The sequence below is a fragment of the Oncorhynchus kisutch genome, linkage group LG7, assembly GCF_002021735.2.
Source record: "Oncorhynchus kisutch isolate 150728-3 linkage group LG7, Okis_V2, whole genome shotgun sequence".
In the NCBI taxonomy this organism is placed as follows: Eukaryota; Metazoa; Chordata; class Actinopteri; order Salmoniformes; family Salmonidae; genus Oncorhynchus; species Oncorhynchus kisutch.
In genome coordinates, this window is record NC_034180.2 from 37,352,326 (window position 1) to 37,377,257 (window position 24,932).

Below are 24,932 nucleotides of genomic sequence, written 5' to 3' on the forward strand. Positions count from 1 at the left end.
TACTGCTATGTAAATTAGTGCCTAGCCGAAAAGACTGAGTATTGAATAGCTTTATAAACTTTACTGTTATGTGCACAATAGATCAACAAATAACATTGAATTCCTAGATAGCAGCTGCAGTCTCTGTCATTTGAAGAAATATTCAATTAAAATCTAGACAGGCTTGTAGTTCCAGGCTTATTACGAGGACAAAGAAACATCTAAATAATTTGACCATTTCTTATCAGGGGTGACATCCATATAAAGGATTGTGTTTGTTTGACTACATCTGTCAAACCTCCAATGAATAACACCTCATTCATTTAGCCTGATGCGCAGCCTCTTCCTCAGCATTTACATCTCTAAATAAGGTTTCAAAACCCCAATCGGTCAAAATAAAAAGACGAGAAAAAACTAAACCTGTTATAAATGAATGTTTTTGAGCATTACATGTGTATTAGCAAACAGGCGGGGTGGTTAGGTGGACATTCTCACATAACAGTAGAAACTGGAAACAAAAATTGGAAAATGAATTTCCAAGGCGTCATAGAACAAACTTGAAATGTTGAATAGGACATCTGAATAGGGCTGTGGTGGAAGTAAGACAAAGTACTGTATTCTCTCTCTGTTACCCACCCTGTAGATGTAGTCGAGCAGAGGGGCCTTGTGGGATGTGGAGTCCTCCAGCACGGGCATGGTGATGGGCTCCAGCAGCATACTCAGGGGCATGGCCATGCACCAGTCCAGCAGGCACAGCAGCAGAGACACCATTAGCTGAGTCATACAAAGAGAGGAGAGGCCTTATCCATTAGCCCAGAACCCTCCACACACAATGAAGCCTACTGTATGCAAAGATAATCAATAAAACAGCTAGGGAGGGGGATGAGTGTGGGAGTGAGGTAGGGACAGAGAGGGAGGGCTGGAGGGAGAAAAAGAGAGAGAGAGAGCTGGAGAATTAGTCCCAAATAGGGCCAGATTCCTGTGCAAATGCACTTGCTACCTCTATGGATAAAAAGGGTCCTTTAGAATTTCCCCGTACCTTTTTGTCAGCCTCCACTGCCGAGTGCTCTGCGCTCGGCAACAGAAATGCTATAGTAGCCACAAAGATCTGCATGGGACAAAAATAAGGGGACATGTTGATTCTATATATTTCTCAAGTGAAAGAAGATAGCATGTCTGATAAAAGGAGATGGTTAGGTGAGCGGAGGGGGAGCCGTGTCATCCTACCTCAATGATTTTCTTTGGGAGAGAGCGCTCTAGCCTCTGGAGGTGTTCCCAGTGAGAGATGAGGAGCTGGAACAGGTCACAGGCTACATGAGCCACAGCCTTGTTCCCAAACTGACAAGCGAGAGAGAGAGACCCGCTAATTATCAAAATCCAGAAAAGAGACGTTCAATTGTACAACCTAAAAGGAAGCGATTCCCAAACGTTCCATAACAAAGCCATCACATACAGAGAGATGAACCTGGAGAAGAGTCCCCTAAGCAAGCTGGTCCTGGGGCTCTGTTCACAAACACACCCCACAGAGCCCCAGGGCAGCAACACAATTAGACCCAACCAAATCATGAGAAAACAAAAAGTGAATTATTTTCAATGTGTCAAGTAATTAACAAAAAACAGAGCAAACTAGAATGTTATTTAGCCCTAACCAGAGTACACAGTGGCAGAATACCTGACCACTGTGACTGACCCAAACTTAAGGAAAGCTTTGACTATGTACAGACCCCATGAGCATAGCCTTGCTATTGAGAAAGGCCACAGTAGGCAGACCTGGCTCTCAAGAGAAGACAGTCTATGTGCACACTGCCCACAAAATGAGGTGGAAACTGAGCTGCACTTGCCAAATGAGATACATATTTTCCTCAGATTACACAGGTCCACAAAGAATTCAAAAACATACCTGATTTTGATAAACTCCCATATCTACTGGGTGAAATACCACAGCGTGCCAACATGGCAGCAAGATTTGTGACCTGTTGCCACAAGCAAGCAGGGCAACCAGTGAAGAACAAACACCATTGTAAATAGAACCCATATTTATGCTTATTTATTTTTCCTTTTGTGCATTAACCATTTGCACATCGTTACATTACTGTATATATGCATTACATGACATTTGTAATGCCTTTATTCTTTTGGAACTTCTGTGAGTACAATGTTTACTGTTCATTTTTATTGTTTATTTCACTTTTGTATATTATCTACTTCACTTGCTTTGGCAATGTTAACAAACTCAGCAAAAAAAATAAATGTCCTCTCACTGTCAACTGCGTTTATTTTCAGCAAACTTAACATGTGTAAATACTTGTATGAACATAACAAGATTCAACAACTTAGACATAAACTGAACAAGTTCACACACATGTGACTAACAGAAATGGAATAATGTGTCCCTGAACAAAGGGGTGGGGGTCAAAATCAAAAGCGTGTGGCCACCAGCTGCATTAAGTACTGCAGTGCATCTTTTCCTCATGGACTGAACCAGACTTACCAGTTCTTGCTGTGAGATGTTACCCTACTCATCCACCAAGGCACCTGCAAGTTCCCAGACATTTCTGGGGGGAATGGCCCTAGCCCTAGCCCTCACCCACCGATCCAACAGGTCGCAGATGTGCTCAATGGGATTGAGATCCGGGCTCTTCGTTGGCCATGGTAGAACACTGACATTCCGGTCTTGCAGGAAATCGCGCACAGAACGAGCAGTATGGATGGTGGCATTGTCATGCTGGAGGGTCATGCCAGGATGAGCCTGCAGGAAGGGTACCACATGAGGGAGGAGGATGTCTTCCCTGTAACACACAACATTAAGATTGCCTGCAATGCCAACAAGCTCAGTCCGATGATGCTATGACACACCGCCCCAGACCATGACGGACCCTCCACCACCAAATTGATCCCACTCCAGAGGACAGAACTCGGTGTAACGCTCATTCCTTCGACAGTAAACGTGAATCCGACCATCACCCCTGGTGAGACAAAATCACAACTCGTCAGTGAAGAGCACTTTTTGCCAGTCCTGTCTGGTCCAGCGACGGTAGATTTGTGCCCATAGGCGACGTTGTTGCCGGTGATGTCTGGTGAGGACAACAGGCCTACAGCCCTCAGTCCATCCTCTCTCAGCCTATTGCGGACAGTCTGAGCACTGATGGAGGGATAGTAAGTTCCTGGTGTAACTCAGGCAGTTGTTGTTGCCATCCTGTACCTGTTCTGCAGGTGTTCGGATGTACCGATCATGTGCAGGTGTTGTTACACGTGGTCTGCCACTGCGAGGACAATCAGCTGTCCGTCCTGTCTCCCTGTAGCGCTGTCTTAGGCGTCTCACAGCATTGCAATATGCTGCATATGTGGTCCCTGGCCACAGTACGGACATTGCAATTTATTGCCCTGGCCACATCTGCAGTCCTCATGCCTCGCAACATGCCTAAGGCACGTTCACACAGATGAGCAGGGACCCTGGGCATCTTTCTTTTTGGTGCTTTTCAGTCAGTAGAAATGCCTCTTTAGTGACCTAAGTTTTCATAACTGTGACCGTAATTGCCTACCGTCTGTAAGCTGTTAGTGTCTTAACGACCGTTCCACAGGTGCATGTTCATAAATTGTTTATGGTTCATTGAACAAGCATGGGAAACAACACCCTTTACAATGAAGATCTGTGAAGTTATTTGGATTTTTACGAATTATCTTTGAAAGACAGGGTCCTGAAAAAGGTTCATTTTTTTGCTGAGTTTATGTTTCCCATGCCAATGAAACTCCTTGAATTGAATTTGAGAGCGCGCGAGAGAGAGCGGACAGTACATGAGAGATCAGGGTTCAAGGTGTTCTGGGAAGTCAACAACGTAGTAGGATGAGTAATTGTATAAAACTATTATGGGAACTCTGGCATAACAGAAAAAGGTATGAAAATGTCTTGGTTCTGCTTTCTTTCAAACTAAAGTTTATGGACCGATTGGCAGACCCAGTTGTGTTGTTAAAAAAGGGGATCTGGAATTCAAGGCACAGAAATAGAATGTCCCCTGTTTTCTAGCAGAATGCTTATTGTCATGTAACAAGAGAAGACAATGCAGGATTGCAAAAATGGCCCAACACAAAGACAGATCCAGAGAGTTCAGCACCTGCTTTCAGAAAAACACCCCTCCCCCATTCACCCACTCATCCCCTTTATTTTGGGCCAGTCGGATGTGTGCGTCAGGTTGGGCAGGGCAGTGAATACTGCTCCATTAGAGGGGTATTGCACTAGCAAGAAACTTAAATGCTTAAATTGGCCTGCATCCACTGAGAGCGAGTGGTCTGGAAATTACACCACATGCTCTTTTCCCAAAAACCCTCAGGAAACACTGGTTCTCTCTGCATCTATCCACTGATAGACAGGGGAGCAGAGGTCTTAAAAAACATACTGTACAGGAGTCACGCAACTGAGCACCTTGTCACTCACATAGACGCTGATGCATAAACACACTCACCTTTAGTGTTACGCCCAGTACATTGATGGCATCCTTGACCTGGTGGTGAATATGATTCTGCATCAGTTCCTCACATACCCACAGGCCCAGACTACACACAGCTATACACCTAGAACACACAGGAGACCAGTGAGAGAATACTGATGCACGCTATGGGAACAATTACATTCTTACTCATGTTGTATCTCTGAAGTTGCATTACCCCCTTTCCATTTTCTTCTTACATTACACAAATTCATATAATCTTTTATTTCATTATACTATTTCCTTGAAATTTGAACATGAATCCAATCAGTCCCATTCCCTCCACACGACTGTACCTTTCTTCTGTCTCCCCATCCCTTTCATACCTGGCAGCCTCACAGGGTTCATTCCGTGCCGTCTTCAGTAAGATGTTGACCAGATAGTCCTGAAAGGAGAGGGCAGAGAAGACATGATGATGAACAATCCACTTCATCTACCATCGAAAATGTCCATTTTATTCATCAAGATACTTGAACTCTAACTCCTACACAATGTTTTTATTAGTTTGCTGAGTATTTAGTGAAAGGACAAAGTAAATGTAAGAACTCTGAATACCTTAATGTCCTCGTTCCCGACGACGATGTTATCAGTTCCAGGAACAGTCTGCAGTAGAGGAATCTGCAGGTAGAGGTTGGGAAAACAGACCAGCGACCCAAGGACAGTCTGTGCGTCAATCCTCGGAGCCTTTCAGATGAAAATAACACATTCATTGTCCCATCACTACAGAACTCTGATTATGTTGCATGAAACATTTCTCTTGAAGGAAAAGCCTCCAGGAGAAAGGAGAAAAGCCTCCAGGAGAAAAGCCCCCAGGGGAAAAGCCCCCGGGAGAAAAGCCTCCAGGAGCGGCAGCATTATGTCCTTTAACTCACTGAATATGTTGTTTCCATGGAGTTGAATACTGTGTAGTACATTCAACACACTAATCTGAACTTCTAAATGAAGTATAGCAGAATATGTTTAGCAATCCTAAATACATTTGAATACATATTGCACCACCTTTGATGTAAGCCTGCCTGTGTGTCTGTGTGCGTGTCTGTGTACCTCGGCTGTGTCGTGGCTGAGGATGCGTGCTGCAGCGGTGATGAAGTCTCCCACCAGCATGGTGAAGCCAGGCAGGCCCAGGTAGAAGAAGCGTGGGGAACAGGAACGGATCACTGTGTTTAGAACGTCCTGAGAGGGAACACAAACACAGATGGTCATGGTGGTTAGGTCAATGGATGGATTGAATGAACATTACATTAAACATAGAGCCATATATTTTGTAAGCAGGTGGCATGTATTCCTGATATTGTGATGGGTGTATTTTGGGGACAGACACTGAGCTCTGGAAAAGAATGATAGCATAGTAGTGCATCCCAAATTGCTACAAATATGACAACAGTGCACTCAGGAGAGCACAGCATTTCACAGTCCATATCTTACAAAAAACTAAATGAGAGTGTGAATGAGGGATGGAGAAAAAGGGAGGGGAAGAAAGAGGCAGCAGATGGGTTGATTACACAGCACAAGGGAAGGGGAATGGTGGAACAAAAGTACCACACACACACACACACACACACACACACACACACACACAGTATTAAATAAGTATTGAACAGGGATTTAAGTATACGTGGGAAGAATGTACCACTTCACAATAATAATGGTCGACCGTCATCTCATTACCCTGTTTGCTAGTAAAGTACAGTACACTGAAAACATGCATTGGGTATATTAATAAAGTACTGTGTCTAATAAAGAACTGAAATAGGTTGCAGTGGAAGACCTCACATTGCCTTAAATGTCAGGAGTGAACTGAAATAGGTTGCAGTGGAAGACCTCGCATTGCCTTAAATGTCAGGAGTGAACTGAAATAGGTTGCAGTGGAAGACCTCACATTGCCTTAAATGGCAGGAGTGAACTGAAATAGGTTGCAGTGGAAGACCTCACATTGCCTTAAATGTCAGGAGTGAACTGAAATAGGTTGCAGTGGAAGACCTCACATTGCCTTAAATGTCAGGAGTGAACTGAAATAGGTTGCAGTGGAAGACCTCACATTGCCTTAAATGGCAGGAGTGAACTGAAATAGATTGCAGTGGAAGACCTCACATTGCCTTAAATGTCAGGAGTGAACTGAAATAGGTTGCAGTGGAAGACCTCACATTGCCTTAAATGTCAGGAGTGAACTGAAATAGGTTGCAGTGGAAGACCTCACATTGCCTTAAATGGCAGGAGTGAACTGAAATAGGTTGCAGTGGAAGACCTCACATTGACTTAAATGTCAGGAGTGAACTGAAATAGGTTGCAGTGGAAGACCTCACATTGCCTTAAATGGCAGGAGTGAACTGAAATAGGTTGCAGTGGAAGACCTCACATTGCCTTAAATGTCAGGAGTGAACTGAAATAGGTTGCAGTGGAAGACCTCGCATTGCCTTAAATGTCAGGAGTGAACTGAAATAGGTTGCAGTGGAAGACCTCGCATTGCCTTAAATGTCAGGAGTGAACTGAAATAGGTTGCAGTGGAAGACCTCACATTGCCTTAAATGTCAGGAGTGAACTGAAATAGGTTGCAGTGGAAGACCTCACATTGCCTTAAATGGCAGGAGTGAACTGAAATAGGTTGCAGTGGAAGACCTCACATTGCCTTAAATGGCAGGAGTGAACTGAAATAGGTTGCAGTGGAAGACCTCACATTGCCTTAAATGGCAGGAGTGAACTGAAATAGGTTGCAGTGGAAGACCTCACATTGCCTTAAATGGCAGGAGTGAACTGAAATAGGTTGCAGTGGAAGACCTCACATTGCCTTAAAATGGCAGGAGTGAACTGAAATAGGTTGCAGTGGAAGACCTCACATTGCCTTAAATGGCAGGAGTGAACTGAAATAGGTTGCAGTGGAAGACCTCACATTGCCTTAAATGGCAGGAGTGAACTGAAATAGGTTGCAGTGGAAGACCTCACATTGCCTTAAATGGCAGGAGTGAACTGAAATAGGTTGCAGTGGAAGACCTCACATTGCCTTAAATGGCAGGAGTGAACTAAAATAGGTTGCAGTGGAAGACCTCACATTGCCTTAAATGTCAGGAGTGAACTGAAATATGTTGCAGTGGAAGACCTCACATTGCCTTAAATGTCAGGAGTGAACTGAAATAGGTTGCAGTGGAAGACCTCGCATTGCCTTAAATGGCAGGAGTGAACTGAAATAGGTTGCAGTGGAAGACCTCACATTGCCTTAAATGGCAGGAGTGAACTGAAATAGGTTGCAGTGGAAGACCTCGCATTGCCTTAAATGGCAGGAGTGAACTGAAATAGGTTGCAGTGGAAGACCTCACATTGCCTTAAATGGCAGGAGTGAACTGAAATAGGTTGCAGTGGAAGACCTCGCATTGCCTTAAATGGCAGGAGTGAACTGAAATAGGTTGCAGTGGAAGACCTCACATTGCCTTAAATGTCAGGAGTGAACTGAAATAGGTTGCAGTGGAAGACCTCACATTGCCTTAAATGTCAGGAGTGAACTGAAATAGGTTGCAGTGGAAGACCTCACATTGCCTTAAATGTCAGGAGTGAACTGAAATAGGTTGCAGTGGAAGACCTCACATTGCCTTAAATGTCAGGAGTGAACTGAAATAGGTTGCAGTGGAAGACCTCACATTGCCTTAAATGTCAGGAGTGAACTGAAATAGGTTGCAGTGGAAGACCTCACATTGCCTTAAATGGCAGGAGTGAACTGAAATAGGTTGCAGTGGAAGACCTCACATTGCCTTAAATGGCAGGAGTGAACTGAAATAGGTTGCAGTGGAAGACCTCGCATTGCCTTAAATGGCAGGAGTGAACTGAAATTCTTGAGATAAGAATGTAATAGAACTACATAAGGGGGGGATTGTTTGCTTAACTGTGTGTGTGTGTGTGTGTGTACACAGCCAAGGTCCAGGCCAGGAACACCTGCCTTTAGGATAGCTGTAAATGTGTGTAAATCAGGTGGTTCAAACAGAGGCCCTGTGTCTCAACTGAGTCCTAAACCTAAGTACACCTCAGCAAACACCCGACACACTCCTCCCCAACCCCTGCCAACATGAATCCCCTCAAATGAAGCCTTTGTAGACACAGAGTGGGGAAACAAAATAGGAATAGAAAAACATAGGCAATAAGGAACCAGTCAAAACATAGCGATGTGGCAGCGTTGGGTTTGGAGGCCCATTTTAACCTCATTTCTGCCGTAATTGACCTCTGAGAGGCGTAATGTCGGCTGATCCCCTGAAGTTAGCATTTTAGGGGAAGCAATTAACCTACAAAGTATTTCCATTCTGCCTGTAAGTAGAGGGAGCTGGATGTGAAAGGAGTGTGTGGTAGTAGAGACTTGAGCACTGCTGTGTTTGGTGGGGCTGAGGGTTGGCAGTAGGATTGGCCTGCTCTGCTCTGTTCAACAAAAGGTGCATTAATACAAGCCTGACAGGAGGCTTCTTAACCCTTTCATTCTGCCGTGTTTGGTAGGCACACAACCCACATTTCTGACATGGAATTAAATATTTCCCCATTTACTGGTCATTAGTGACATCATGACACTACTATCAGTTCTTATCACAGAAGGAGTTTGTAAAATGGGGTTTTCCCAGTCCAGGCATGTTAATAGGTAGTGCCGATCTGTATGGCTATGTCAAGGTGGAGAGGTGCTTTTGGAGGGTTTAATCATCAACTAAACCGCTGGGTTTTGAACCGCAGCACAACTCAACTGTCACATTTCCCTCTCTCTCCACAGGCAGCCGTTACACAGATGAAACAATCCCTGTTTCACTGATAAATTGAGGGGGGAAAAGAAACTGATGCTTTTGCGCAGGGAGAGCAGGTGTTAGAGAGATATTTAATGACTGGCTCACAAAACCCTAGAAGGCACATTTAATGCACAAGCAACAACTTTTCAGTAGGCTGAACAGCACTCTTATTAAATAGATTACTGCCATTGTGCAAAGGCCAAGATAATGCTACTGCAGACTCGGTAGACTGCGAGAGAGAGAGAGAGACAGACTGGACACTACCAGTGACATTGGCAGCCAGGAGGAGAGGATGTACCCTCCTTCATAGCCCCTCCTTTTTAGTGAAAAAACCCTGTCATGTTATATTTGCAAACATGTGCAGTGCTTAAATATTGTATAATCTGAGTATTTTGTTGTTGTTGAACATTTCAAGACTAGACAGACCATTAAAATACAAAGAAATGGGGAAAATATATAGGGAGAATTTGAGTGGGACAGAGTAGACTAAAGAGAGAAGAACAGTAGATTTGGGAGGGATACTGCAGGGGAGGTTGGATAGAGGAAGAAGGAAGGGGGGGATGGAGTAAGAGGCACATTGTTATGTAAAGCAGGCGTGCGACTGGGCTGTCCCTCCATTGTGTGGCATGAGGACTCTTTCTCCGGGCAATTTGAACACGCTCCAGCACCCAGCACTGGCGGCCCAGGCCCCATATTATATTTAGGCACAACAAAAGCTGGAGAATGCCACCCTGTCCCTCCTGGCCGGCCCCCTCATTTCTCTACAACGCATTCCCCGTGAGCTCCCCTTCCTCCCCAGTCTCTCCCTCCCGGTCATCTCTGGCCCCGGTCATCTCCAGCTCCGGTCAACGTGTCACTAATGGAGCACGACAGACGTCAGTCCATAATTAATCACAAATACACGGCAGGAGCTCAAACATTACTTAACGACATGGAAAACATTCTAATAAGCTTGTCGTGCTGCCAAGGAGCAATATAAACCCGTGGGCAGAGGGAAAAAAACAAAATAATTTATTTACAGCCCCCCCCCCTTCAATCTCTTTCCAACTCACTCCCTCTCCTGTTTTTAGAGCAGCCAGCCAGCTAACCAGGCAGGCAGCAGGGTGTGGTTAGATAGAGGAGGACCATACTGGAGTGAGCGGAGACAACATGCTAAAACAGTGTGCCCTCATCACCACCGGCTGGCAGGAGGCAGAGCAAGAGGTCTGGAGAGATCCAGCTGACAGCTGAGCAGAGGCCTAGAAAAACGCAAGACTGGCGTGAACCCAGATGACTCTTACCTACGCACAATATATTACATCACCAGCTTCATCAACATTCCTCACATTTACCTTAGCTAGTCCAGAACAAGTGAAAGGGGTAAAGCTAATGCATAAGCAATGTCATCATCATGTCAACACATGACAAGAACATGACAATAAGCATGTGCCATGTACCTCGGACAGTGCACTGCGTCTTGCTGCTCTTGAATCGAAATAATGCAACAAAGCTGAGAAGCCTTTGGCTATAGCCCCATCTAGTGTTTTTTTAACCCACCTACACTCCCCCACATTTGGGGGACTAACCTATTTTTTTTATTTTATATTAAAATGTTTATTTACTTTTCAAATGTTTTATAATGAACAAAAGTACAAACGCAACAATTTCAACAGAGTTACAGTTCATTTAATGAAATCAGTCACATGAGAAATAAATAAATTAGGCCCTGATCTATGGATTTCACATGACTGGGAATACAGATACCTTAAAAAAAGGTAGGGGCTTGGATCAATAAATAGTCCGTATCTGGTGTGACCACCATCTGCCTCATGCAGCGCGACACATCTCCTTCACATAGAGTTGATCAGGCTGTTGATTGTGGCCTGTTGAATGTTGTCCCACTCCTCTTCAATGGCTGTGCGAAGTTGCTGGATACGCTGTTGTACACGTCGATCCAGAGCATCTCAAACATGCTCACTGGGTGACATTGCAGGCTATGGAAGAACTGGGACATTTTCAGGTTCCAGGAATTGTGTACAGATCCTTGCGACATGGGGCCGTGCATTATCTTGCTAAAACATGAGGTAATGGCGGCGGATGAATGGCACGACAATGGGCCTCAGGGTCTCGTCACGGTATCTCTATGCATTCAAATTGCCATAAAAAGCAATTGTGTTCGTTGTCCGTAGCTTAAACCGGCCCTTCAGCTTCATTAAATAGTACCCTTAAAACACCAGTCTCAACGTCAACAGTGAAGAGGCGACCCCGGGATGATGGCCTTCTAGGCAGAGTTACAAAGAAATATCTCAGACTGGCCAATAAAAATAAAAGATGGGCAAAAGAACAGACACTGGACAGAGGAACTCTGTCTAGAAGGCCAGTATCCCGGAGTCGCCTCTTCACTGTTGACATTGAGACTGGTGTTTGGCGGGTACTATTTAATGAAGCTGCCAGTTGAGGACTTGTGAGTCGTCTGTTTCTCAAACTAGACACTCTAATGTACTTGTCCTCTTGATTAGTTGTGCACCAGGGCCACCCACTCCTCTTTCTATCCTGGTTAGAGCCAATCTGCATTGTATTGTGAAGGGAGTAGTACACAGCGTTGTATGAGATATTCAGTTTCTTGCCAATTTCTCGCATGGTATAGCCTTCACCTCTCAGAACAAGAATAGACTGACGAGTTTCAGAAGAAAGTTATTTGTTTCTGGCTATTTTGAGCCTGTAATTGAACCCACAAATGCTGATGATCCAGATACTCAACTAGTCTAAAAGCCAGTTTTATTGCTTTTTTAATCAGAACAACAGTTTGCAGCTGTGCTAACATAATTGCAAACAGGTTTTCTAATGATCAATTAGTCTTAAAATGATAAACTTGGATTAGCTAACAACGTTCCACTGGAACACAGGAGTGATGGTTGTTGATAATGGGCCTCTGTACGCCTATGTAGATATTCCATTAAAAATCAGCCGTTTCCAGCTACAATAGTAATTTGTCTACACTGTAATTCAGATAAATTTGATGTTATTTTAAAAATCGACAAAAAATACGCTATTCTTTAAAAAACAAGGACATTTCTATGTGACTCCAAACTTTTGAACGGGGCAGCAGGTAGCCTGTCATTCTGCCCAACCTACAGTTCCCTGGTAGGCAGTCATTGTAAATAAGTATTTGTTCTTAACTGACTTGCCTAGTTAAATAAAGGTTACATTTAAAAAAATATTAATATGACTGGCAATCAGGAGGGCCTTTCCTTTGTATATGAAATCAGGACCATCCCTCTTGACCTGTCATTTGGTCCCACTTATCAGTAAAAACTTGAGACCTCGCCACTTTTTTTTTGCAATCAAACCTTGTACTTTTTATGAGTGAAACTACAGCCACAGAATGCAACAGTCCCAAGCTGTACTCCCAGAGCGGTCCCATTCTCTTGTGTTTGATAATGGCTCCCTCTTCTGGCCTTAGTTACAGGAATCTACATCAAGTTGTTTCCACATTTACAGTACAGGGAACATAGAATAGCACATGAAAACAGGAGAGGCAATGTTTCGACCCCTGTGGATCTTCGTCAGGCTTCCTCTTGGCCATACCTGTCTCACATGGACCCCTCATACTGAATAGATGTATTATTAACCGAAACCTGCTTAGTATAAAACTAAGTGTCTGACAAAAATGTCCATGTGTTACCTGGTCCTCGCTGGTGAAGCCCTTGTGCATGACTTGGTAGAGATGGACCAGGAAGTCACTGTTGGGCAGCACGTCCTGGTTCTTAGTCATCATCTCACAGATTAGTTTATAGGCCTGCAGCTTCCCCATCTTGAACTCTGATGGCAGCATGGTGGCCTGTGGTGGAGAGGGGGAGGGAGAAAGGAGGCGAGAGGGAGAGTACATGCATGTCTTTGATAGTTAGGTGATGTGTGTAGATGCAGTGGACCTCTGAGCAGCTGACTCACCTTGAAGAGCCAAGAGGCCAGCATTCTGAGAGGAGGGATGAAGACAGGGCGGGGAGGAGATGACTGGTTATCCACACTGATGCCCAGGTTGTCCCGGATCTGCAATTAGTGCATAACTGCATTAGCTTGATTTAAAATCTACAGAATACAGTGCCTTGCGAAAGTATTCACCCCCCTTGGCGTTTTTTCCGATTTTGTTACGTTACAATCTGTAATTTAAATGGGTTTGGATTTGGATTTCATGTAATGGACATACACAAAATAGTCCAAATTGGTGAAGTGAAATGAAAAAAAAAACTTGTTTAAAAAATAATAATTTAAACGGAAAAGTGGTGCGTGCATATGTATTCACCCCCTTTACTATGAAATAATAAATAATAAATAATATCTGGTGCAACCAATTACCTTCAGAAGTCACGTAATTAGTTAAATAAAGTTCACCTGTATGCAATCTAAGTGTCACATGATCTGTCACATGATCTCATATATATATATATATACTGCGATCATGTGACTATATATATTCACCTGTTCTGAAAGGCCCCAGAGTCTGCAACACCACTAAGCAAGGATCACCACCAAGCAAGCGGCACTATGAAGACCAAGGCGCTCTCCAAACAGGTCAGGGACAATGTTGTGGAGAAGTACAGAGCAGGGTTGGGTTATAAAAAAATATCAGAAACTTTGAGTATCCCACGGAGCACCATTCATCGATTATTAAAAAACTGAAAGAAAATGGCACCACAAAAAACCTGCCAAACCTGCCCACCAAAACTCACAGGCAAGGTAAGGAGGGCATTAATCAGACAGGCAACAAAGAGACCAAAGATAGCCCTGAAGGAGCTGCAAAGCTCCACAGCGGAAATTGGAGTATCTGTCCATAGGACCACTTTAAGCCGTATTCTTCACAGAGCTGGGCTTTATGGAAGTGTGGCTTAAAGAAAAAAATAAGCAAACACATTTGGTGTTCGCCATAAGGCAAACATATGGAAGATACTCTGGTCAGATAAGACTAAAAATGATATCTTTGACCATCAAGGAAAACACTATGTCTGGTGCAAACCGAACACCAGTGAAGCATGGTGGTGGCAGCATCATGCTGTGGGGATGTTTTTCCATCGGCAGGGACTGGGAAACTGGTCAGAATGGAATGAATGATGGATGGCACTAAATACACAAGAATTCTTGAGGGAAACCTGTTTCAGTCTCCCAGAGATTTGAGAGTGGGACGGAGGTTCACCTTCCAGCAGGACAATGACATACTGCTAAAGCAACACTCGAGTGGTTTCAGGGGAAACATTTAAATGTCTTGGAATGGCCTAGTCAAAGCTCAGACCTCAATCCAATTGAGAATCAGTGGTATGACTTAAAGATAGCTGTACACCAGCGGAACCCATCCAACTTGAAGGAGCTGGAGCAGTTTTGCCTTGAAGAATGGGCAAAGATCTCAGTGACTAGATGTGCCAAGCTTATAGAGACATACCCCAAGAGACTTGCAGCTGTAGCTGCTACTGCAAATGGTGGCTCTACACAGTATTGACTTTGGGGGGGGTGAATAGTTATGCACGCTCAAGTTCAGTTTTTTCTGTCTTATTTCTTGTTTGTTTCCCCAAAAATATTTTGCATCTTCAAAGTGGTAGGTATGTTCTGTAAATCAAATGATACACCCCCCCCCCCCCAAAAAAAATATATATTTTAATTCCAGGTCATAAGGCAACAAAAAAAGAAAAATGCCAAGGGGGGTGAATACTTTCGCAAGCCACTGTAGATGACTGAATAGATGACATGTCATCTGGACGGATGAGAGTGTTTGGAGGCTGGGCTTACCTTAGCCAATTTGTGCCACAGGTCGTAGAGGTAACTGAACACCTTGGCGTGGATCCTGGGGCAGCGGATGCTGTTGACATCCCCCAGGATACCCAGAATCCTCCTCCAGAGCACAAAGGCTGAGTCAGCGTGCCAGCCTGTTAGGCTCCCGCCTGCAATGATGCTGACATCATCAGTCAGACACTCACTGCTGTCTACAAGGCCAGAGAGGGCGAGAGAAAGATAGAGTGAGAAAACTCTGATTAACTACTGTATAAACTCGATTGTAAAACACTACAACTCTAGGCCTGTCCACACCTCGGACAATGAGGTGATTCAACACAGAGATCCATTTTGCCCAGTTATCAGAGTCACAAACGGCTGAACAGATGATGGGTGGAATGGGGGTGTGTGGATTGGGTATAGGATAAACAGTGCAACACAGAGGGTGATGGGCAGGGCAGGCTAAAAGAGGGTGTTTAGGGGAGATAGTAGGGACAGTAGCAGTACCCAGGTCCTGAGGCATGTGTAACACAGACTGATGCATGGTGTCCTCCAGGAGCTGGGGGCATTCCCGGCACTCAGGGTGCACGAGCAAAGCTGGCGAGGCGGGGGGGTGCTGGTGCTGAGACAGTGGTGCAGAGTGGGGAGAGAGGGCACACTCAGGACCTAAAACAAGACAAGGGGACAACGAGGAGACAGCGGAGCTTGAGGGAGCACAGGGACAGGAGGACAGAGGCTGTGAATTTACATTGAATCAATTTAGGAGCACAGACGAGGTGGGGTGGTCCCCCAGAAGATACTGTACTGTAGAGCAGATCACCTTCTCCCAGACAGAGGCTGGCTATGAAGACTATTCTAATCCTCTGAAAGGTCAGGCTGCTCTGAGATAAATCCCATCACCACCCACAGGCAGACACACACCTCAGGTGAATGTGAGAACTTATACAACCTCACAGAATACCAATTTACTGGACCTGAGTTTACAGTGTTCATTCAATATAAACCAATCCCCGCCAAGCCTCATTAACCTCCATCACTCCCCCCAGAAACCTTACCCAGACCTGAAGCCACCCCTGCACCCCCCTGTCCAGTCCAATCCAGTCCAGTACCTGAAAGGGCCTCATTGTGGCTGAGCAGCAGGTTCCTCTGGCTCTCTGTGTCTGCTTTGACCCCTATCTGGGCTGAATGGAAGTCTGCCTCCTCCTCAAACGCCTGCCAGGCCAGCAGGCTGCTGTCAGCGTCGTTCAGGTAGCCGTTGGACGTCTCGCTGCTCACACTCTCACCTGACGAGCGAAGGAGAGAGAGGTCAATGTTATAGTTCTGAGACAAAGTGTGAGACGGGTGAAAGACAGCTGTAAATTCTCACTTTTCTCCCGGAGCTGGAGCCTTGTGTATGGGCTGTGACCCTCTACAGGGTAGTCCAGCTCAGATGGACTGCTGCTCCGCCGGATCAGAATCTGGGAGCACAGAGGGAGAAGTCATCAGTGGGTGTTTCAGAGGTGCCTCTATCAGACTGCAACAGATGCCCTGCAGAAATACTAATTCAAAGCGAGAGGATCATTGATTTTGCATCAGGTGTGTGACTCACCAAGGGTGGATCGCCATCTCGCCTCCCTTCTGACGTCTTGCCATCGGAGACACAGGAATTGTTGGGGGAGTACGCTCTCTTCTGGCCTGGAAGTCACACAGTGTCTGTTATCATACTGGACACACACACAGCAGACAGCCAGTCTACTCTGGTCATAAATATGTTTCTCGTCTCATCCCTACATCTCTAGATGCAGGATCAGAAATGAGTTTTAGCCTGTAGGCTTCAACGCACATAAATCACTGTATGGATGGATACATTGTTAACATGAGTCTAAATAGCTCCTCCAGGCCAACTAAAAGGCCCTATGTTAGAACATGCCCTCATGCTGTGTGTGTTTGGGCACCCATTGTTGTATCCCTACCTGGGAAGGTGTCAGACAGTTGCTGTGTGATGTCGGAGGTGCTGCTGCTGCGTGGTAGAGGGCTGTCACCAGATTCCAGGTCTCCGTCTCCCCCACACTCAGACAGCTGGCCCTCCTCCACGTCTGAGCACCACGACCAGGGGGGATAGAGCGTTAGAGCAATGCATCAGGCAAGGCTCATCTCATACACACTACACCTGATCATTTTCTATCACACAGCATTCTGGCAATTTAAAATTATTACACTGCTTTAGCCACATAGTGAGATGGGAAAGGAACATATAGTTCTAAACATTAAAACATACATTAGAACAGACTAGTATAGAATATTCTTTAGACAGTCATCCTTTTTACTTTCTATCCACTTCAAACCAAATGTTAGTAAGTAGCTGTGAAAAACAACGTGGCTTTCTACTCCATTGACAGTGGAATTGGAGACAGCATATAAATAGTGAAAGACAGACAGGGCGAAGGTGGGAGGCCACCACACAGACAGGGCAAAGGTGGGAGGCCACCACACAGACAGGGCGAAGGTGGGAGGCCACCACACAGACAGGGCGAAGGTGGGAGGCCACCACACAGACAGGGCGAAGGTGGGAGGACACCACACAGACAGGGCGAAGGTTGGAGGACACCACACAGACAGGGTGAAGGTGGGAGGACACCACACAGACAGGGCGAAGGTGGGAGGACACCACACAGACAGGGCGAAGGTGGGAGGACACCACACAGACAGGGCGAAGGTGCGAGGACACCACACAGACAGGGCGAAGGTGGGAGGACACCACACAGACAGGGCGAAAGTGGGAGGACACCACACAGACAGGGCGAAGGTGCGAGGACACCACACAGACAGGGCGAAGGTCCGAGGACACCACACAGACAGGGCGAAGGTGGGAGGCCACCACACAGACAGGGCGAAGGTGGGAGGACACCACACAGACAGGGCGAAGGTTGGAGGACACCACACAGACAGGGCGAAGGTGGGAGGACACCACACAGACAGGGCGAAGGTGGGAGGACACCACACAGACAGGGCGAAGGTGGGAGGACACCACACAGACAGGGTGAAGGTGCGAGGACACCACACAGACACAGCGAAGGTGGGAGGACACCACACAGACAGGGCGAAAGTGGGAGGACACCACACAGACAGGGCGAAGGTGGGAGGACACCACACAGACAGGGCGAAGGTGGGAGGACACCACACAGACAGGGCGAAGGTGGGAGGACACCACACAGACAGGGCGAAGGTGGGAGGACACCACACAAACAGGGCGAAGGTGCGAGGACACCACACAGACAGGGCGAAGGTGGGAGGACACCACACAGACAGGGCGAAAGTGGGAGGACACCACACAGACAGGGCGAAAGTGGGAGGACACCACACAGACAGGGAGAAGGTGGGAGGACACCACACAGACAGGGCGAAGGTGGGAGGACACCACACAGACAGGGCGAAGGTGGGAGGACACCACACAGACAGGGTGAAGGTGGGAGGACACCACACAGACAGGGTGAAGGTGGGAGGACACCACACAGACAGGGTGAAGGTGGGAGGACACCACACAGACAGGGTGAAGGTGAGAGGACACCACACAGACAGGGCGAAGGTGAGAGGACACCACACAGACAGGGTGAAGGTGAGAGGACACCACACAGACAGGGTGAAGGTGAGAGGACACCACACAGACAGCTCTCAGAACACTTTACCTGAAAGCCTGTGAGAGCAAGAGTTACCAGAAGAGGAGGAAAGACCAGGCAGGAAAGAGCTCACAGTGTGAAGCAGCATAGGAACACTTTTAGTAGCAGGCAGAGCCTCATAAAGGTGGACACAGCTGCTGATAGACTGGCTTCGCTTAGCTTCCATCACAGAGAAAGAGAGAGAGAGAAAGAGAATGCAGGAGGGAGAGAAGAGAAAAGAGGAAAGAGAGAGAGAGAAAGAGAATGCAGGAGGGAGAGAAGAGAAAAGAGGAAAGAGAGAGAAGTCAATAAGACCATTCAATGCAGAACATCAGGACACCACTGGCAAAACAAAAACAAAAATGTTTTTGTTGTTGTAAGAAATAACTTAGTGAAGGTAGATATTACTACAGAAGAAAATAAATCCACTAAGGGCTGAATCCTAATTTGAGATCTGTGGGTGTAACTTGAATTGTCATTAATGTCAATTTACTTGAAAATGCAAGAAAGTTTTTGTGTGACTCACAACTTCAGGCCTGTGAAGAAGAGTGAAACAACAGTGAACCAACAGGCACAGTGAAGTTACTGACACAGGAAATGAAGAACTAATAACAGACTTCAGTGTAACTAGAACCTAAATAGAATATGTTAGAGCCTAAATCTGAGGCTCGTTCTCATGTTAATTTGATACTTGAGGGCTCTTCACCGAAACAAATACACACAGAGCTCTAAGACATTTGTTGTTGCATAAAAATACTATTTTTTGAATAAAAAAAATCTTTCAGAAATGACATTTGAGAGACAAATGACAGAAGGGCACATGACAGAAGAGGATACATAGAAATGGCTTGAGCACATCACAGTAAAGGCAATTTATTTCCCTCCACAGTTTCTAATGTTATCTCCTTGAATACACTAACAACAAGAAAAGCAACTGCAGCTAGTTAGTGCTGGGAGACTAGAGCATTTAAAGTAGATAGGGATACAATGAATGTACGGTACAGCACATATGACAGTATTGTACATTATTTCCAGAACAAGAAGAGGTACCGGTTTTGAATGGGTAATAGTCGGTCAATAGGGCAATATGACCCTATTAATTAGTTCCCAGTACTTTCAATATCCTGTCGAAGGAAATGCTCATCAGAAAAACATTGCCAAGTACGTATTTGCATAAATGAGTATACACAAGTTTTCACTGTTTTCAAAGATAAGGCATTGGGGTATTGTGTGTGGACAGCACTTCAGGCATCATTTAAAGGAGAGAGCATTGCAAGATAAGGAGGACTCCATTCTCTGCCTAGACCACACTTTAATTACTCTTTCATTTGGAGATAGCACAGTTTCTGCTACAGACCGCTACTGTTATCCGTTTATGCATATTAATGAGCATTAATTACGCTCTTAATGAAACTATCAAAAACGTCCAAGGGATTGATGTGTGGGCTCCCTCTCAAGGAGAAGAGGGTGGAGGGGGAGGGATATCGGGACGTTTGAAGATCAATTTGGGAGAAATCCAATTAGGCGAGAGAAAAGGACAAATTTGAGGCGGTTGGCAATTCATGTCAGTCTCTGTCTGCATGCAGATATACGCACATGTGTATTCTCTCACACACACACCACACACACACACACAAAGCTTCTAAGAGTCCTTCGGGCTCAACTACATCTGGTCCGGGCTCAACTACATCTGGTCCAGGCTCAACAAGCTCTTCAGCGAGCAGAGATACTATCAGTCATTAAGGAGAGAGAGAGATTAACAGAGAGCCAGACACACAGAGAGACAAAGAGACATAGACAGAGAGACAAAGAGACACAGAGACACTGAGAGAGACCAAGAGAGAGACATACACACAGAGAGACAGAGAGAGAGACAGAGAGAGAGACAAACACACAGAGAAACACACAGAGAGAGAGAGAGAGACACACAGAGTGAGAGCGAGAGAGAGAGACACAGAGTGAGAGAAAGAGAGCGACACAGAAAGAGAGAGAGAGATACACAGAGAGACACAGAGAGAGAGACACACACACACAGAGACACAGAGAGAGAGAGACACACACACAGAGTGAGAGAGAGACACACAGAGTGAGAGAGAGACACAGAGTGAGAGAGAGACACACACAGAGTGAGTGAGAGACACACAGAGAGACACAGAGAGAGAGAGAGACACACACACAGAGAGACACAGAGAGAGACACACACAGAGTGAGAGAGAGACACACACAGAGTGAGAGAGAGACAGCGACAGAGAAAGAGAGAGACAGAGAGCGCTACACAAAAAGAGAGAGAGAGACCGTGAGACAGACACACAGAGAGACACACAGAGAGAGAGAGGCAGCGACAGAGAAAGAGAGAGACACACAGAATGAGAGAGAGAGAGAGAGACAGCGACAGAGAGAGAGAGAGAGAGAGAGACAGAGAGCGACAGAGACAGAGAGCGACACAGAGAGCGCGACACAAAAAGAGAGAGAGACCAAGAGACAGACACACAGAGAGACACACACAGAGTGAGAGAGAGGCAGCGACAGAGAAAGAGAGAGACACACACAGAATGAGAGAGAGAGAGACAGCGACAGTGAGAGAGAGAGAGAGCAACAGAGAGAGAGACACAGAGAGAGACACAGAGAGAGAGACAGAGACAGAGAGAGAGAGAGACACAGAGAGAGACACAGAGAGAGACACACACAGAGAGAGACACACACACAGAGAGTCACAGAGAGAGACACACACAGAGAGAGACACACACAGAGAGAGACACACAGAGAGAGACACACAGAGAGAGACACACAGAGAGAGAGAGAGAGGCAGCAACAAAGAGAGAGAGACACAGAGAGAGCGACACAGAAAGAGAGAGAAAGAGAAAGAAAGAGACACAGAGACACTGAGAGAGACCAAGAGAGAGACATACACACAGAGAGACAGAGAGAGAGACACACAGAGTGAGAGCGAGAGAGAGAGACACAGAGTGAGAGAAAGAGAGCGACACAGAAAGAGAGAGATACACAGAGAGACACAGAGAGAGACACACACACACAGAGACACATAGAGAGAGAGACACACACACAGAGTGAGAGAGAGACACACAGAGTGAGAGAGAGACACAGAGTGAGAGAGAGACACACACAGAGTGAGAGAGAGACACACAGAGAGACACAGAGAGAGAGAGACACACACACAGAGAGACACAGAGAGAGACACACACAGAGTGACACAGAGAGAGACACACACAGAGTGAGAGAGAGACAGAGAGCGCTACACAAAAAGAGAGAGAGAGAGAGACCGTGAGACAGACACACAGAGAGACACACAGAGAGAGAGAGGCAGCGACAGAGAAAGAGAGAGACACACAGAATGAGAGAGAGAGAGAGAGACAGCGACAGAGAGAGAGAGAGAGACACAGAGAGCGACAGAGACAGAGAGCGACACAGAGAGCGCGACACAAAAAGAGAGAGAGACCAAGAGACAGACACACAGAGAGACACACACAGAGTGAGAGAGAGGCAGCGACAGAGAAAGAGAGAGAGACACACACAGAATGAGAGAGAGAGAGAGACAGCGACAGTGAGAGAGAGAGAGAGCAACAGAGAGAGAGACACAGAGAGAGACACAGAGAGAGAGACAGAGACAGAGACAGAGAGAGACACAGAGAGAGACACAGAGAGAGACACACACAGAGAGAGACACACACAGAGAGAGACACGCACAGAGAGACACAGAGAGAGACACACACAGAGAGAGACACACAGAGAGAGACACACAGAGAGAGACACACACAGAGAGACACACACAGAGAGAGAGAGAGGCAGCAACAAAGAGAGAGAGACACAGAGAGAGCGACACAGAAAGAGAGAGAAAGAGAAAGAAAGAGACACAGAGACACAGAGAGACCAAGAGAGAGACTTACACACAGAGAGACAGAGAGAGAGACAGAGAGAGAGACAAACACACAGAGAAACACACAGAGAGAGAGAGAGAGACACACAGAGTGAGAGCGAGAGAGAGAGACACAGAGTGAGAGAAAGAGAGCGACACAGAAAGAGAGAGAGATACACAGAGAGAGAGACACACACACAGAGACACAGAGAGAGAGAGACACACACACAGAGTGAGAGAGAGACACACAGAGTGAGAGAGAGACACACAGAGTGAGAGAGACACACACACAGAGTGAGAGAGAGACACACAGAGAGACACACAGAGAGAGAGACACACACACAGAGACACAGAGAGAGACACACACAGAGTGAGAGAGAGACACACACAGAGTGAGAGAGAGACAGCGACAGAGAAAGAGAGAGACAGAGAGCGCTACACAAAAAGAGAGAGAGAGACCGTGAGACAGACACACAGAGAGACACACAGAGAGAGAGAGGCAGCGACAGAGAAAGAGAGAGACACACAGAATGAGAGAGAGAGAGAGACAGCGAATGTGTGTGTCTCTCACTGTCGCTGTCAGGTTCACAGTCAGCCCACTGACACCCCTATCAGACCACAGCAAAATCACAGTCTTCTTAAACAGAGCAATACTCAATCATGAGGCATCAAAGCCAAAGGAACTGAGTAACATTAAGAAATGCTATAGATGGAAGGAATGCAGTTTGGAAACCTACCAAAAAACAATTAGGCAACAACAAATTAAATCCCTTTTAGACAATTTCCTGGGTAAAACGTTCCACTGTAATAGTGAAGGTGTAAACTTGGCTGTAGAAAATCTTAACAGTATATTTGACCTCTCAGCTTCCCTATCAAATCTAAAAATCTCAAATAGAAAACTGAAGAAAATGAACAATAATGACAAATGGATTGATGAAGAATGCAAAAATCTAAGAAAGAAATTGAGAAACCTGTCCAACCAAAAACATAGAGACCCGGAAAACCTGAGTCTAGGCCTTCACTATGGTGAATCACTAAAACAATACAGAAATACACTACGGAAAAAGAAGGAACAGCATGGCAGAAATCAGCTCAATGCAATTGAAGAATCCATAGACTCTAACCACTTCTGGGAAAATTGGAAAACACTAAACAAACAACAACACGAAGAATTATCTATCCAAAATGGAGATGTATGGGTAAACCACTTCTCCAATCTTTTTGGCTCTATAACAAAGAATAAAGAGCAAAAACATATACATGATCAAATACAGATCTTAGAATCAACTATTAAAGACTACCAGAACCCACAGGATTCTCCAATTACATTGAATGAGTTACAGGACAAAATAAAAACCCTCCAACCCAAAAAGGCCTGTGGTGTTGATGGTATCCTCAATGAAATGATCAAATATACAGACAACAAATTCCAATTGGCTATACTAAAACTCTTTAACATCATCCTTAGCTCTGGCATCTTTCCCAATATTTGGAACCAAGGACTGATCACCCCAATCCACAAAAGTGGAGACAAATTTGACCCCAATAACTACCGTGGAATATGTGTCAACAGTAACCTTGGGAAAATCCTCTGCATTATTATTAACAGCAGACTCGTACATTTCCTCAATGAAAACAATGTACTGAGCAAATGTCAAATTGGCTTTTTACCAAATTACCGTACAACAGACCATGTATTCACCCTGCACACCCTAATTGACAACCAAACAAACCAAAACAAAGGCAAAGTCTTCTCATGCTTTGTTGATTTAAAAAAAGCCTTCGACTCAATCTGGCATGAGGGTCTGACATACAAATTGATGGAAAGTGGTGTTGGGGGTAAAACATACGACATTATAAAATCCAAGTGTGCGGTTAAAATTGGCAAAAAACACACACATTTCTTCACACAGGGTTGTGGGGTTAGACAGGGATGCAGCTTAAGCCCCACCCTCTTCAACATATATATCAACGAATTGGCGCGGGCACTAGAAAAGTCTGCAGCACCCGGCCTCCCCCTGCTAGAATCCGAAGTCAAATGTCTGCTGTTTGCTGATGATCTGGTGCTTCTGTCACCAACCAAGGAGGGCCTACAGCAGCACCTAGATCTTATGCACAGATTCTGTCAGACCTGGGCCCTGACAGTAAATCTCTGTAAGACCAAAATAATGGTGTTCCAAAAAAGGTCCAGTCACCAGGACCACAAATACAAATTCCATCTAGACACTGTTGCCCTAGAGCATACAAAAAACTATACATACCTTGGCTAAACATCAGCGCCACAGGTAACTTCCACAAAGCTGTGAACGATCTGAGAGACAAGGCAAGAAGGGCATTCTATGCCATCAAAAGAAACATAAATTTCAACATACCAATTAGGATTTGGCTAAAAATACTTGAATCAGCCATAGAGCCCATTGCCCTTTATGGTTGTGAGGTCTGGGGTCCGCTCACCAACCAAGACTTCACAAAA

The 24,932-nt window shown here is 45.5% G+C and overlaps 1 protein-coding gene across 6 annotated transcripts in view; it reads right to left on the reverse strand.

Moving 5' to 3' along the window:
* The window catches only part of LOC109893775 (ral GTPase-activating protein subunit alpha-2-like), a 204,267-nt gene that overhangs the window by 67,888 nt on the left and 111,447 nt on the right, over positions 1-24,932 (reverse strand). For 4 of the 6 annotated variants that reach the window (XR_004210648.1, XM_031829051.1, XM_031829054.1 and 1 more), the window contains exons 17-32: positions 18,616-18,765; positions 16,903-17,025; positions 16,539-16,624; positions 16,317-16,407; positions 16,060-16,233; positions 15,458-15,616; positions 14,969-15,162; positions 13,142-13,240; positions 12,876-13,031; positions 5,508-5,636; positions 5,019-5,147; positions 4,790-4,848; positions 4,440-4,548; positions 1,207-1,317; positions 1,019-1,087; positions 616-753 (exon numbers count right to left, since the gene is read on the reverse strand). Coding sequence is in view for 5 of the 6 variants with exons in the window: in XM_031829051.1 (XP_031684911.1) it covers positions 616-753; positions 1,019-1,087; positions 1,207-1,317; positions 4,440-4,548; positions 4,790-4,848; positions 5,019-5,147; positions 5,508-5,636; positions 12,876-13,031; positions 13,142-13,240; positions 14,969-15,162; positions 15,458-15,616; positions 16,060-16,233; positions 16,317-16,407; positions 16,539-16,624; positions 16,903-17,025; positions 18,616-18,765 (1,976 nt within the window). In the remaining variant the exon portion in view is untranslated. The remainder of the gene's footprint in view (positions 1-615; positions 754-1,018; positions 1,088-1,206; positions 1,318-4,439; positions 4,549-4,789; positions 4,849-5,018; positions 5,148-5,507; positions 5,637-12,875; positions 13,032-13,141; positions 13,241-14,968; positions 15,163-15,457; positions 15,617-16,059; positions 16,234-16,316; positions 16,408-16,538; positions 16,625-16,902; positions 17,026-18,615; positions 18,766-24,932) is intronic. The other 2 variants (XM_031829053.1, XM_031829052.1) reach the window with 2 other exon arrangements.